This window comes from Typopeltis vanoorti, chromosome 16, assembly GCF_054136105.1.
Source record: "Typopeltis vanoorti isolate ZY-2024b chromosome 16, IOZ_Tvanoo_1.0, whole genome shotgun sequence".
Taxonomy (NCBI): domain Eukaryota; kingdom Metazoa; phylum Arthropoda; class Arachnida; order Uropygi; family Thelyphonidae; genus Typopeltis; species Typopeltis vanoorti.
This window is the reverse complement of record NC_143564.1, coordinates 62930336-62946672: the sequence shown is the minus strand read 5'-3', so window position 1 is coordinate 62946672 and position 16337 is coordinate 62930336. Positions and strand designations below refer to the sequence as shown.

The 16337-nt window shown below is 38.8% G+C and overlaps 1 protein-coding gene across 3 annotated transcripts in view; it reads left to right on the top strand.

The window, feature by feature from the left end:
* Gapvd1 (GTPase activating protein and VPS9 domains 1) overlaps positions 1-16337 on the top strand; it is a 475307-nt gene that overhangs the window by 452308 nt on the left and 6662 nt on the right. For all 3 annotated transcript variants that reach the window (XM_090406248.1, XM_090406249.1, XM_090406247.1), the window contains one exon: positions 8446-8511. In XM_090406248.1, the coding sequence (XP_090262374.1) occupies positions 8446-8511 (66 nt within the window). The remainder of the gene's footprint in view (positions 1-8445; positions 8512-16337) is intronic.

Below are 16337 nucleotides of genomic sequence, written 5' to 3'. Positions count from 1 at the left end.
AAGAGAACAAATTACCGCGTCACGGTAATTTGTTCTCTTAATTGTGTGATCCCTAATTGTGTCAAATTGAAGCACCGTTTCACTTCCGAGAAAGCTCTACGCATTTATAACCGCACTAGCTTCGCCCTGTTAAGAGAACAAATTACCGCGACGTGCGTTCTCCTTGCCGATGAAAACAAAACCTTACGGGCGCTAGAGGAAGAGCTGTCGAATACACTCGGCTTGATCTATGGTCTATACTTCATGACATCTCATGCGCATCGGCAAGAAAGGAATTCGAAAAAATACGTAGTCGGCACGTGAAAAAATACGAAAACCTGACAAAGACTTCTACTTCCATACCTCAGCCACCACTCAACACTGTAGTCAACCTCTCGTCGGCAGTTTTAAAGCCTGAAGCACTCACAGCACTTTCACGTGGTCACAATTTCGCCCTAGCTCCTAAAAGGATACCTGCTGAAGAAATCATGATCCAAATAGAGCGTGGAATTCACAACCTGCCTAACCATATCGCCAACAACGTGAGACTGGATGTAGTCGGTGTTCTCACCAAAGCCAAACCTCCAAAATCCTACTTATCCAAAAACGAATATACAGCCCTACAAGAATTGAAAAACAACAAAAAAATAGTAATCACCAAAGCTGATAAGGGAAGCGCCACTGTGGTACTCAATCAAAAAGACTACAAAGGTAAGCTAAATTCTTTAGTACTAGACCGTACTACTTACCTCCCCATTGAATATAATCCGACCAGCTCTCAGATTAGAACTATCCACAGACTCTTTAAGAAAGTCATTTCTTGGCCTGTGGAAGTCACCAACAAACTTAAACCTTAGAACTCTAGACCCCCCCGATTATATGGACTCCCAAAAATACATAAACAAAATGTGCCATTACGTCCCATAGTGGATGGCATTGATTCTCCCACATATAAATTAGCCAAACATTTAGCCAAAACGTTCACACACTACACTACACTGGCAACACACCATCACACATAAAAAACTCAGCCCACTTTAAAGCCAGTATAGAAAACTTCACACTCCAACACACTGACATAATGGTCAGTTTTGACCTCTCCTCCCTATTCACTAATGTCCCACTCAAAGAAACCCTTGAGCTCATCCAAGCCAAGTTTCCTCCCGATATCTCAGCCCTATTTCAGTTCACAATGAACTCAGGCTATTTCGTTTGGCAAGGAAAGTTCTACAAACAGATAGAAGGGACAGCCATGGGTTCACCACTTTCCCCACCCTTGGCCAATTTCTTTATGGAGACATTTGAAGAGAAAGCCTTAAACTCCGCCCCACAAAAACCCACTATTTGGCTTCGTTATGTGGATGATGTGTTCGCTATTTGGCCACATGGCTCAGACACACTCCACTCCTTCCTAGCACACTTAAACAACCAACACCCCAGAGTCCAGTTCACCTTAGAAAAAGAGGAAAACAACACCCTCCCCTTCCTAGACACTTTAATCACCCGCCATCTTGATGGATCTTTGGTTTTCTCTGTTTACAGAAAACCCACCCACACTGGCAGATACATTCACCAGCAATCCCACCCCCCCTCACAACAATATGGGGTGATAAAAACACTATATAACAGGGCAAAATTAATCTGCTCAGATGACAAGGCCCTGACTATTGAACTAAACCACATCCTCAACACTTTCTTAGCCAATGGCTATAACCCCAAAAAAATCCAAAAAATACTAAAACCTGTAAACCACAAACCCCCCCCCCCCTCCACAATAAAGATTACACCAAGTCTATCACTATCCCCTACATCCAGGGCACCTCTGAGAAAATAACCAATATCCTCAAAAAATATGACCTTACTTCCTGTTACAGACCATATAAAAAGTTGGCATTCCTTATCCGCTCTACCAAAGACTAACCACTTCCTCTAGACCTACCTGGTGTATACCAGGTCCCTTGCAGCTGCAAATTGTCCTACTTTGGCCAAACAGGCAGAACAACAAATATCAGGATTTCAGAACACCAAGACTACATCCGGTTTCACCAGTACAGCCGCTCTGGGCTGGCAGACCATGCCTTGGATACCCACCATAAAATTCGTTGGAAGAAAACAAAAATAATTCATCGCAGCAAGTTTAAATACGAAAGATTATTCAAAGAATCTTCAGCAGCTCTAAAAAACGTTCCTAACCTCAACAAATTTGGGTGCATGAAACTGCCCCAAATTTGGGAGACTTTCATTATGAGAACTTCAGCCCAACTGCCAAGACTACCAAATTAGCCCGCAAGAGGGCACCATTAGGACTTTAGGAACAATATTAGTTTCTTGCTTTCTTCCTCATTTGCTTTGTGTTAGTTCCTGAGTGCACATACCATATCTTTATGTTCCTGAAGATGGCAATGTGACATTGCCGAAATATAGAAGTTATTCATTAAAGTTACCTTTAATTAATATACTTTATATGCGTTGTTAATTCCGTAAACTAATTACCAGTTATATCTAACCAACTTATAAGTCTTACTACCAGAATGGATAAAGGATTAAACTAAATTTATTATAGTCTAACCAAGTGGGAAAAAGCTTCCAACATCTTTCTCTAAATCGAGAGTAATTTAATAATAAGGTGAGACACCTTTTGGCAACTCTAGGTAAATATGACTTCTCCATTACTTTCACCTTTGTATCACCACCTCTAGGTCTGGCTCCCACTGACGAGACCTCAATAAAGGTCGAAACCAGTTGGAAGCTTGGGCCATGAATGGCAATGCTGTAGCTCATGAAGTTTTAACTGAGGCTCGGTTGTAGCTGTCACCCAAGTCCTGGGTGAGGGATAATGAATGGCAGTGCTGTAGCCCATGAAGTTAACTGAGGCATGGCTGTTGCTGTTACCCCTCAGATGATATATGAGCAAATGAGTGGCTCTGCTCCTGGTGGGGTGAGCCTGCTATGGGGTAGAGCCAACGCTGAGAGTTCTTCTCAGTGGCAAGGTGAGCCTGTTACTGAGGGGAACAACGCTGAGTTTTTGGAGTTTGACCTGTACATTCAATAAAGGTCGAAACCGGTCTGGGTAGTGGCCTTTCCCTTAATGCATATCATTATACATGTCTGCAAGGAGATGTGCTTTCCATTATTGGAGATACTAAGCCAAGTAGTGATGAGAACTTGGTCCATCTTTACTCTTTACCACAGGTTACCTCAGTCCTGAAGATACTTCAGCTGCAAACTTTGTTTGCTTTAAGGCATTAAGGGAAAGGCCACTACCGGTCTGGGTAGTGGCCTTTCCCTTAATGCATATCATTATACATGTCTGCAAGGAGATGTGCTTTCCATTATTGGAGATACTAAGCCAAGTAGTGATGAGAACTTGGTCCATCTTTACTCTTTACCACAGGTTACCTCAGTCCTGAAGATACTTCAGCTGCAAACTTTGTTTGCTTATACTTGGGTAAAGGATTAAACTAAATTTATTACATTGTATTTGTTGTTTATCTGTAAAAATAAGTTATATTTTTCTTGGTTAAGATCTAATTAATTATATTTTGTTAAATGTTTATGTATTTCCTAAACAAATAAAAACCTGATTTGATTATGGGGAAAATTGTTCTTTCCTTTGTTATATTGATAAACGAATATTATATTGAATTAAATGAAAGATGATAATAACAAAAAGAAAGATTTTTATAACATTACTTGTAATCTATATTTTCAAGAACACTGTTCACCATATCCAACTTGCTAATATTTGCAAATCGTCTTCTATTTCTTCCAATCTTTATTGGTATGCATCACTCTGAAATACCTTCGTAAATTCTCCTTGTCCAACTACATTTGTCATGCTATAATAAATTATAAGTAAATTGCTAAACGAGATCTCTCTGAACAAATATTGCACCTGCCCATCCAGTCTGTATTCATTTGAACACCAATTTTATTTAATATCTTAATCACCACCAAAGAAATATTAACAAGCATGTAAATGAAAACTTCTTCCATCGACTACTTTGTGCAGTAGCACTATTTTGCCCCTCCACTCTTTTAGAACCCTTTCTGTTGCAAGGTTTTTATTAAATAACTAGGTCAAGGGCACAGACAACTCCTTAGCATATCTTATAAACACACCCAGCAACATCCATCAGTTCATAAATAGTTGAGATGAAGACATAATAATAATATTAAATTGGAATCCTTACATAACATATCACTTTTTGAAGATCACTGGAAGAAACTAAGACACTTGACTGAATATTCAGCCAAGTGTCTTAGTTTCTTCCAGTGATCTTAACACTGTTTATTAATTGTAACATGGTGATTATAGTGCCTACTTTCCATAATATTAAGCCTGTTCAACACACCTTCCCCTCCCTCCCTTCCATAAAGATTTGCATGCAGTTCATTAAATAATTTCAATATGTCTCATGCTGTGCTTTCTCATAACTTGCCATTCATATTACTTTGCTGGCCTGCACCTTGTGTTATTTGTGCGTATGGTCTATAGCTGACTTTTTTTTTTAAGGCAAGTCATAAATTCAAGAAGCATTCAAAGGAGACTTTTACAAATACCATCCCTTACTGGGAAGGGGAAACTCGAACCCACTTCCTGTTAGTTGAAGAGTGGATACACAGAGACCTCTTTTTTCCTATGTTTTCTTATTTCACTATTTATCCACGTCTCTTATACCCTGTTGCTTGCTTCAGATGCATGGTAACAAGTCCATGTGTATTATCAGCTTTTTTTATCATAACTCAGTAGACAGCTTCCTAGAATTCATTTTGCTATAGAAAAACGAAAACATCAGTATTCAGTCCTTGAGTACCTTAATTTTAGTTAACAGTAAATCCATATACACAGAGGCAGGTATATCCATAAGCAGTTTTTCCCCTTCCAACAATATGACATTATCAAAATATTAGCCAATAGAAACCTAAATCTTTGACCAGGCAGTCTTCATAGCTGCTCAGTAGCATTTGCTTCACATTCTTAGCCACTGTGTACAACAGACATGCTGACAGACTTAGTACTGAGTGGGAGAATTATTGATGCTATTTCATCATACATATGCAATGGAAGTATTTATAGAATACACATATTGCAGAAACCAAATACTTGTGCAAAAGTGAGTTGGTAACAGATGTGTTATTAATCAATCTAATTGTCCTCCTCTGTATTGAGTCAAGCATTTCAAGGGAGCTCTTAGGGACCCACTCCAAATGTGAGAGTGGTATTCAATAGCTGCATGGATTTGTGATTGGTATAAGGTTAACAACTGTTCAGAGGTGAAGTAACATTTTGAGTGAAACAGAAATGCTAATTTTTTTGAAGTTGAGAAGGCAATGATTGTGATGTGTTTATGCCAGGAGAGGCTTGATGTCCAGATGATTCTAAGGATAGAAATCCCATCTTGTTTGGAAATTTTAATGTTTTCAAAGGTAACACTTGGAGATGAGAATTGAGGCCAATGGTGGTTATTATTCTGTAGGTTGAAGTGATTTGTGCTGCATTAGGTTTATTGAATGAAAAAGAAGAATGCAATGTGTTGTCATCTACAAAACTGTGCATTGGGTTGGAGGCCAGCTGAAGTTGACCATAGATATATAGAATGAAGAGGGTTGGTGAGAGAACAGAACCCTGTGGAACCCAGTCATTAGTTGAATGATAAGAGGATAAGGAACCATCCACCATCACATAATGTGCATCCAGACAGAAAGCTGGCAATCCAACTGCAGAAGTCCAGAAGTCCTGAGAGAAATCAAATGATTGGAGTCTGTGTAAGTCTTTGTGTCTGACTTGGTCAAAAACTTGGGAGATATCAAGTGCAACCACTTGAGATTCACTAAACTTCTCCATGACATTTGTCCAGAAATGGGTAATATATATGAGTGGATTTCCTGTTGATCACAGCAGCAGAATTTTATTAGTTGTTTATTAACTGGGTGGCTTTGAGGTAGCGTAGGAGTTTGGAATTGATGATTATCTCCATTTCTTTAGACAGGACTGAGTGAGTGAGATAGGGCAGTAGTTTGATGGCAGTGATTTGTCACCCTTCTTTGGAATGAGTTGAACATAGGCCAATTGCCAGGCTGTGAGATAGATAAAGATAGATAAAACATGTGATTTCATGTGTTGGTGATGAATTTATATTAGCAGAGTAGATATACAGGAACATTCCTCCTCTACTTATGCTTCCTTTTTTAAAAAAGTAGTTGTAAATAAATCTTCACATATCCTCACGATGGTGGAAGAAAGTGTTCTTGTCAAGGGACTCGATCTCGTTCTTGCTCCTACATCCATCATTCCTAAAGAACTTTTTCTCACTAAGATAGAAAAGGTTGCCTCCTTACTTCCAACCCAAGATGCAAACCTACTATGGATGGAAGCTATTTTCGCAATAAATAATACCAGTTGACAAAGGAAATGCCAGTCATTCTAAATAAAACAGACTACTGCAACAAAATTCTTGAAAACCAAGTCAATCTGCATACAAAGAAAGGGATAGACAAAGTTCCGTGAATTATTAGAGGCAGATACTTACTCTGAACTTAATAGGGACCCCCACAAGAGAGTTACATAATAGGACCAACAATCTTATCAATCGAGTTTTCAAAATTCGAGTCATCAGAATTCAAGGAGAGCCGACCTCCCAGTCCGGAACTTTTGGGGGGGGGGGGGCATCAGGAGGCAGAGCCCCCTAGTGTGTGTGTGTGTGTGTGTGTGTGTGTGTGTGTGTGTGTGTGTGTGTGTGGAGAACCCATCCACGAGAGGATGGTCAACCTATAGTACACTAGTACTGTGGATGGGCAATAAGGAACTTATTGCCCAACACATTTGGTGGAAGACTGTTCCAGAGAGCAGCAGTAAAAGGGATAGACAAAGAGAAGGAGAAATTTTTTTGTGGGTTTAAAGTTAAACTGTGAGACAGTATTGGTTAGCTGCTGCATGCATTCAGACAGATTTGCAAGAGGGTTGGGGGGGGGGGTTATTGATGCAATTCTGATGAGCAGCAGAGTCATAGATGTATTTATAGAAGATGCAGGCTGTGGAGACTGAATGCCTGTGTGAAAGTGAGTGGAGTGTATTAGTGAGAGAGAGTAGTCGTCAATTGCTCATTTCTATATAGAATCCAGTATTTTCAGGCAGTTTTTAGAGGTGCCACCCCCAGATATGAGAGCTGTATTCAATGGTCAGGCAGATTTGTGATTTGTATAGGGTTAAGAGCTGTTTGGAGTTAAAGTTAACACCTTGAGTGAGTGAGAGAGAGAGAGAGCATAATTTTTTGGATTCAGAAGAGGCTATATTTGTGTCAAGAGAGATTAGAATTATTCTGAGAAGGTGAATCTCATCTTGAATAGAGATTTGAGTGTTGTCGAGGGTAAGATTTGTAGAACAGAGTTCTTTTTTTTGAGTGTGGGAAATAATGCAAAGCTGTATTTTGCTAGCATTGAAATTGATAATGTTATCCAAACCCCATTGATAAATGCCTTAAAGATTGAATTTAAGGTATTAGAGGTTTGAGTTCTGGAGGATGTGATGGTTCGTGCTTTGCAAGGTTTGTCAAATGAAAAGGAGGAGTGAAAATATGCTGTCATCAGCAAAACTGTGTACTGAATTGGCAGCTGGAGTAAATTGTTTATGTATAGAGAGTGGACAAGAGAACAGAGTCTTGTGGGACCCTGGCATTAGTTGTATAGATAGAAGATAAGGAGCTATCCATCAAAGCTTAAATTGAGTGTCTGGCCAGAAAGCTGGTTACTCAATTGAAGAAGTCAGGGGAAAGACCAAATGATTGAAGTTTTCTTAATAGACCTTTGTGTGAAACTTAGTCAAAAGCCTTAGAAATATCTACCACTTGGGGCCTTGATAAGACCCAATCTGACTACTGCGTGCAGATCTGGGCTCTAGGGTTTCTTGGTGATGAGAAGGAGGTGGAGAAGATCCAGAGGCAGGTAACCAAGATGGGAGCAGGTCTGTGGAATGAACCTTATGAGGACAGGTTGAAGATTTGTGGGTTACATAAACTGGTTGATAGGCAGAAAAGGGGTAATGTGATTGAGACATACAAATTACTCAAGGGTTTTTACAAGATTATTTCAGAGGAAATTTTTCATTACAGGTCTGATGGTTGGAGAATAGGGCCCATCCATGGAAACTGAGTAAGAGCATAGTTAGCAAGGGAGTTAGAACTAGGTTTTTTGCTTGGAGAGTAGTGAATGAGTGGTTGACAGAGTCTATTGTGGGTGCCATGACTGTGAATGAGTTCCAAGCAAAGTATGATAGATACTGCTCAAATGTTGAATAGTTCTTGACATGATGTTTAGGACCTCCCTCAAAGAGTCTAAGGACTCCTTGGAGTTGCCTGTAATAATATGTAACAAATTCTTTCACTTCAAACAGGTAGTTAACATAGTTATAGTGCTTTTAAAATTATACTTGTTAAAGCAACTTTTCTTTTACTTCTTTATGTCCAGATGTATCATCATGAATGTCCTTGGCCTTCTGCTCAAGCTGAACTTTTTACTATAAATGCATATAAGGTAAGTATTTGTTTTCAATTTTATTACTACCAGAATCTCTCAGTTATCCAACCTTCTAATATCCAGACCTTCAATTAACTGTCCCTCGAATTGGTTAGTGTTTCAACCTTCTTTGGTACAGCACCATATAACAATACCATCAATTAACCAACCCTTCAGTTATCTGACTGGTAAATTGATGTATGGATAATTGGGGTTTTACTATACTAATCATTTTCAGTTTTTCATCCTCTGAGATGGCAGCATTCCATATTCTCCTATGAATTGAACTTTGCTGGGAGAAAGAAATAACATACATATCCCAACAGACGGTGCCATTTTTTTTTTTTTTTTTAATTATCATTCTTGAAGAATTATTTAGATGTTTTTGCTACTCTGAAGAATGCCTACATGCTTCTGAATAGTTCTGTTGTTATTCATCCATAATAGATTGTCAGAATCTATAGAAATTTCAATAGTTACTTATAATAAACTTCTTCCTTATCCCACTCTTCAGTTCATCCATTGTAATAGTGCACTAGGTTTTGCACTTCACGTATTTACCTCCTTTAACAAGATGAGATTACTACTCCGATCCACAAAATCTTGGCATAGCCCACTTCATTATCCAGATGTTTATCAGCTGTGATGCAGTTGCCAATCACCTTACTATGGACAGATAGAAAAATCAATTGAACAATGTATTGAAAAACACGTTAAAGATATTGAATACCATAGAAGTGAAGCTTCATCTTTGTCATCACACATGCTTTCTTCAGCTGATCCACAAGATTCTTCATAAATGAGTCATCGAGTTTTTTGAGATAAATCTCTTACACCATTGCCATGATACAACAGAGAGAAAAATATGGGAACTTTTGGAAATAGCATTAGATCCTTAACATCTAAATATTAACCAAAGTATTAACTTTTCTGAATTCATCCTAGCCTTCATTAGTCGAACACATTCACGTGAATGCATAAACATGCACAATGTTCTGAACAATTAGAAATATTATTATTATTATTATCTAAGACCTTCAGGGAGTCAAGGACTCGTCAAGGGAGGCTATAAATCACCCAAACCAGCTGTCATACTTTCCCTTAAATTCATTCACACTAGATGCACTCACTACCCCCCCCCCCCATATGACAAACTATTTCACTCACTCACTGCTCTGTGGGAGAAAAACTCAGCTCTTACCCCTTTCTTGACTGTGAACAAACTTAACTTCCATGGATGTCCCAGTGTTCTCTTCCCACCTTCCATATAACAAAAAATGTCATCTGCCTATATCCTATAACACTCATTCAAGAGTTTATAGACTTCTATCATATCACCCCTCTTTCTGTTAACCAGAGTCTGTAATCCACATACTTGCAATCTGTTCTCATAATCTAAATCCCATAATCCAGATATAATCTTTGTAACTCTTCTTTGCACCCCTTCCACAGACTTTTTATTCCCTTGGAATCCAGGAGACCAGATCTGTGCACAATAATCCAGGTGTGGTCTTATCAAAGCCTTATAAAGAGGCAAAATGACTTCTTTTCCTTAGATAGCAAGGTTTCACTTCAACATCACAATTATCCTCTGAGTTGGATATGCATCTTTTACTATGTGACCTTTGAACTTCAAATTCCTAGCCACCAATACACAAAGGCAAGATCCCTTGCCTCCTCAGTTTCTTGTAGCATAACCCCGCTAATATAATATGCCACTGGAATTCCCATCATGCCAAAATGCATAACTTTACACTTACTAATATTAAACTGATAGCCATTTTCATTTGCCCAAATTTCAGCCTATTCAAATCATTTTGTAAGTGCTGAATAATGGCCCAAGAACTGAACCCTGAGGTACACCACTGGTCACCTGAAATCTGGCAGATTCATACTCATGAAATCTGGCAGATTCATCTGTCAACCATCCCCTGATCCAAGTTAAGAGTTTATATTCTATTCCCATATTCTCCAGTTTATGTAACAGCCTTTCGTGCAGTATCCTATCAAATGCTTTAAAAAAATCCAACATTATCATAGTGTATCCATTCCCTTTATCCAACTTGGCTATAATATTGTTATAAAATATGAGCAAATTGCTGAAACATGAACTTCCTTTAGTAAACCCATGCTGCTCCTTGCAGAGTATAGCTTGTTTGTCTGCCCATTTCTGTATGCAAGTTCTTACCAAAAAAATCAGCTAACGCCTTTTTAATTCCCGTATACGGGAGTAGGCGAGGCCATTTAGCCCTATCTAACTTTTGGAGACTGAGTGGGCAGTTCAATCTCCACTGGTACCCAATCAGAGACAGATGGCCCAAGGCTATCACTAATTAAGCGGTACGCAGTGAAGAGAGACGACTCAAATGTGCCGCCATCTCGTGGTCCCTAACCCTAACACAATATATTTAATGTCTGAAAAATAATGTGGGTTCTACGGTCGATTTTCTTGAGTTTACAGGACGAAAAACCCGAGTTTCCGGGAGGAAAAACCTGCTTGCCCGTGCCAGAGATTGACTAACTCGGGAACCAGTCTAAAAAAGGCTTAGAAAAATTTCCTCTAGTCATCGACTAGACTCGAAATCAAGTCTTCCTTCGTGCGGCCAAGCGCGGCGGTGTGCAAACGCCACATCCGCTGAGCTATACAGGCTCTTACTTCTCTAAAATCTTTACTGTCACACCAGAGATACTGATAGGTTGGTAGTTAGGCACATCAGTTTTTGCACTACCTTTGTACAGTGGAACTATCATACATTCCTTCCATTCCTGTGGTATCATTCCTGAGCTGAGACTCAAGTTATGCAATCATGTGAAAGGCGTAGCCAATTCAGCTGAACATTCCTTTAGCAAACAAGCCGATATTCCATCTGTCCCTATTGACAAATTCTTATTTAAAAAATTTTAAAGACATATTTTAAAAATAACATCAGTCTCTTCTATAACTACATTATTTGTTGGTCACTGTCTTGTCTGCTAGTTTGTATATTTACACCTGAAGAAATCATGTGCAATTAGGATGAAATGTCGTGTTATCAATTAAATATTTTCAACTTATTCTTGTGTTCTGCCTTATAAACTTTAGTCAAATATATATACATACATACATACACCTGCATTAACAGAGTACCTAAGTTATTAGAAATGCACAGTAGCATAACTGGCATCTGTGAACATTCAGAACAGCTTCAATGACACAAGGCTCCTATTAACCTCTACAAGGTTCCAGAAATGCTCCCCGCTATACCTTATCAGATGTGATGAATTCCTGTACAATTCACTAGTGGTTGATTCCTATCACAAATAACTCATTTTACTGCATTCTAAAGATGCTCAATGGGATTTTGGTCAGCTCCACAGAAACTTGACAGTTTCTTTACAATGTTTCTGCAGCCATTCCTGGGATGTGTGCTCAGTGAAATGATATGTTATCTTGTTTGAAGAGCATCACATGTTGGGTAAATCAATATTGTGTGAATAGATGTACTTTGTTAGCAGCAATGTTCAGGTGGTTGCAGCATTTTGCATTTGTTCTTTACAGAAGATTTAAGAAATGCCAGGAGTATACAACCATCCGATGTATGCTCTTTTCATCCCCTGGTATATTAGTATACTGTCATTTGACCAATGTGGCACATCTGTTGGAATTCATGATCTTATTGATCTTTTATCTACCTGTTGCATCAATCATGTTCCACATGCTTGACATTCTCTTTATCACCCTATTCTTGGGTGATAAAGAGAATGTCACCTGTGACATGTAGTGTCTTATCCTGACCACGTGCTTGCACATGGCACCTATATACTGCAGATTTTGCAACTCCATGATCATATATGGAATTATATAAGCATGGCTACATTATGACATTCCAAAGCCTCGAGCTCATATGGTTTTAATGAAGCTTTGTGGTTGTAATGACTTGGATTTGATCTGATCTGAATCCTCTAAGATGCAGAAAACATTCCTTTATCAGCACTTTTCAGTTGACAGTAAGTTAGATGGCCTTATGTGGAGATGGAAAGGTTTTTTTCTATTCCTGGAAACTTGGATTTTTCATCCTGCAAATTAACCAGGAGACATGCATAATTTAAACACGAAAGTATGTTATGGTGTAAGACTAACTACCTCATTCTAAAATTATGGTTAAAAAACCAGTGTAGATGGATCATGGTCTGAAGGAGGACCTACAACTAACATGAATTATTCTGCTACAAAATTGCAGAGCTTCTTAATTATCAGTTCTAGTCATGCATGCCATCACGGTAGATGACAGAAAAGAACACTCTAAATCACTTTTTATGAAGAATTTTCCGACTAAAAATCTCGTATGGAGATGGCAGGGTTTTTCCTCCAGGAAACCCAAACTTTTCACCCCACAAAATGGGAAAACCATTCTTCTGGCTGGTATGCCTGCGTTCTTCTAAATACATGCAATTTATAGACATAATATACTGTCTGCACTGCTTTACTCATAAATTCACAACTACTGCAACCAACCATCCAGATCATTCTTGTGGTAGGCTGGCAGTAATAATCAGTAATTTACTAACAGTAAATAATAGTATAATTAGTATTAACTTTAGTAGAATTGTTTATTGTTGTGTGATTTATAAATTATTACTGAAACAAAGTATTTTGTTATGCTATTTGCTTTCTTTACTCTCATTCTCAGGTTGCATTTCTTTCTTGTTAAATGTGCTAGAATTTGTGTTATTCTTCTGTATTCCAATGTTAGTTCCTCTTGTCTCCTTGTAATAAATGAAGTATGTGGAATGGCAAAAGTAGTAGAGTGCAGTTTACATGCATTGAAATAACTTGATTACATGTTCTTTTTTGTTCAGTTAACACAGTGTCAGTTTTCCAAAAAAAAGTATGTCAAGGCTGTAAGTGAAAATTCAAGAATACCACAGCTGGCTTTCATCAAGAACTCCATCTTCCTTAATGATTATAAAAGTCCTAAATAGTTGCAAGAAAATTGTCACTACTTCCAAAACAGACTTTGTAAGAGCAAAAAAATCGGGTGTGACCATGTCGGAGCACGGCTGGAGGGGTTTTACGTGAATACATCACACCAGTGGATTGTATATGTGTTGGGAAGTGTAAATAAATGAAAACAAGTTTAATAATCGATTATAATTTTATTTATCACAGGTCTATGGTAAGAGAAGTAAGATACATCTAAGTTTCTTGCGAAGGTCAAATCAATACAAGTGTTACCTAGCGTGGTTGCCATGATCTGAATGTAAGTGAGATTAAACTCGCGTCCCATAGAGTCCTGCAGTAATTGGTTTTGTGACACATCGACATTGAAGTCACCAGTGATGATGATGATGGGCGTATGTAGGTGTTGTTCAATACTGGGGATTATTTTCTTTATGCTTTTCGAGCATTGCAGCAGGGATCAATAGATACAACATTCTATCGCTGATTTGAACACGATGAAGTGTTCAAATGAATGTACACAGCTCCGAGGACAAATTTAGATACACCGTTGATCGGTACGTTGTCTAGGCATATATCTCCCACTGGTGGTTCTTCAACTCTAAGCTTATGACTGACATCAATGGTAATGATACGCTGACAATTGGTGAAGCTGTCGGTGTGTTTGGATGATGAAGTTGATGGTTGATTGCTCTATTCTTACAGGCTTTAAGTTTGAAACCAGATACATTCACAGGTGTGTGGCATCATCCATCCAGGTTTCACTGATGACCAAGTAGTCATATCTGTTCATAATGGACTCAGTTTCGATATCTTTGGCGTGCTCCACCAAACTCTGTGTGTTGATTGCCGAGACAAGTAAGACTCTGCGCCGTGAGTTTTCGGCGTTGTCATGATCATCATCTACGTTTATTATCTTGACCTCCTCTGTGATCGTAGCAGTTGACGATTGTCGACCACAAACTGTCAACTTGCTTAACCAGTGTTTGCAAGTGGTGTTTCTTCATTCTCTCATATTCGGCACGTATCTTCCTGACAGTGGGTGCTGAATTTACGTAACTGTGATAAAATTTATAATCGTCTCTCTTGTTGATCAAATACAGCCTGTCAATAGAAGTGACTCTGTTCAGTGCAACGTACACCAGTTGATTTTGTTGAGACTTGTCATACTGAAAGACGACTCGATCAAAAGTGCTTCCTTGCGATTTGTGAATCATTATGGCACAAGCAGGCTCGCCGACCTCCAATGCTCTTCCATTATTACCGATCTTCCGAAATCCACATCCATTTCGTTCAATCCATCTTCCGAAGCGGTTACATAGTCAATTACGTCATTTACATCCATGGGTTCGTGCGCTGCCGAAGTGCTGCCGCTGTCAGCCGTGCTGTGCTGTTTCCAATTTTTTTCGCTCCCGATATTTCCTTATTCGCTCCTACCCAGGCATTGGGATATTATTGGAAAGCTGACAAGCTGCTCTTTCCCGTTGTATGCGTTTGGCATATTTCTGGCTGTCTTTACGGCGAGTATAGGTGGACATTGTGAAATTTCTAACATTTTTCAACTTCAATCCACATTTTCTTTACCAACACTGCATTGAAATTTAAGAATTATACATTAAATCAATAGATCTCAATGAGAGAGATCAGCTATGGAGGCAATCAAAAATGGCAATACCAAGCTCACACAAGACATCCATAAACTCTTAAATCATCTAAAGTGTTTAGGTAAAAGTTGCATTTTACAATGGATTCCTGCTCATGTAGGCATTGATCACAACGAAGCAGCTGATAAATTAGCAAAAGAGGCCAGAGAACTCAACCAAGAAACTCGCATGATAACTCTTGCTGATGCCAATGCACTAGCAAAAGCTAAATTAATTCCATTGAAATCAGTGATACAACATCAAATTCCCGAGATCAATGCTGACAGAAGGACCTCCACCACGATAGCAAGACTACGAACAGGACATTATAGAGGAATGAAGATCAATACAGATGATACGAGAACATATAGAAACTGCAACAACTGCCCCAATACTGAACTGACACCCACTCACATCTTTACCTGTCCAGCAATTACAGCAGCCTTGCAAGAAATAGATCCTAATCCTGAACAACAGCTCTATACGAACAAAATCACAGACATAGCCAAAGCAGTACAAAGAGCACACGGAAACATCTAAGACTCTTCAAAGGACAAGACAACAACATCTCAATGAGAGCTGTTGTTGACACTAAAACGAGCATCGTACCACTACAGCGTGTGAAGTTATACTGAGTGGACTTTTCTCCTATCCCCTGTCACACACATAGATTACTCTAACACAGCGCTTCTTAAACTTTTTCCACTCTCGACTCCATTTCACCCGAGGCGTGGCGGATCGTACACAAAATGACAGAGCCCCCGCCGCTACCTGTGGGGTGCAGCGCGCTATCTGAAGGTCACCAACGAATCTTTATTCCCTCAGCTATCGAAGGATATAAGTTTGGTTTGGCTACCTGTAATACTTTAGAAATTATTAAGCCAAACCTTATCGAATGATTTCGCTACACTCAACTTTTGTCCTGTACCCCCTAGTACTTTTCTGAATTTAAAGGCCTTTTCACATCAAAACAGGAGACTTCCATCTTGTCCGGCAACTAAGCAATCGATTGAATTTTGTCAAACTTTTCTCCTATCCCCTGTCACACACATAGATTACTCTAACACAGCGCTTCTTAAACTTTTTCCACTCGCGACTCCATTTCACCCGAGAAATTTTTATGCAACCCTGGGTATGTAGGTATACAGATCAAACATTCTCTGATAATAAATCATAAATAAATTTATTTTAAAACAATTCTTTGGTATACATATAATTTTGCCATTTACATAAAGAATTACAAACAATAGCCTCGAATCTGA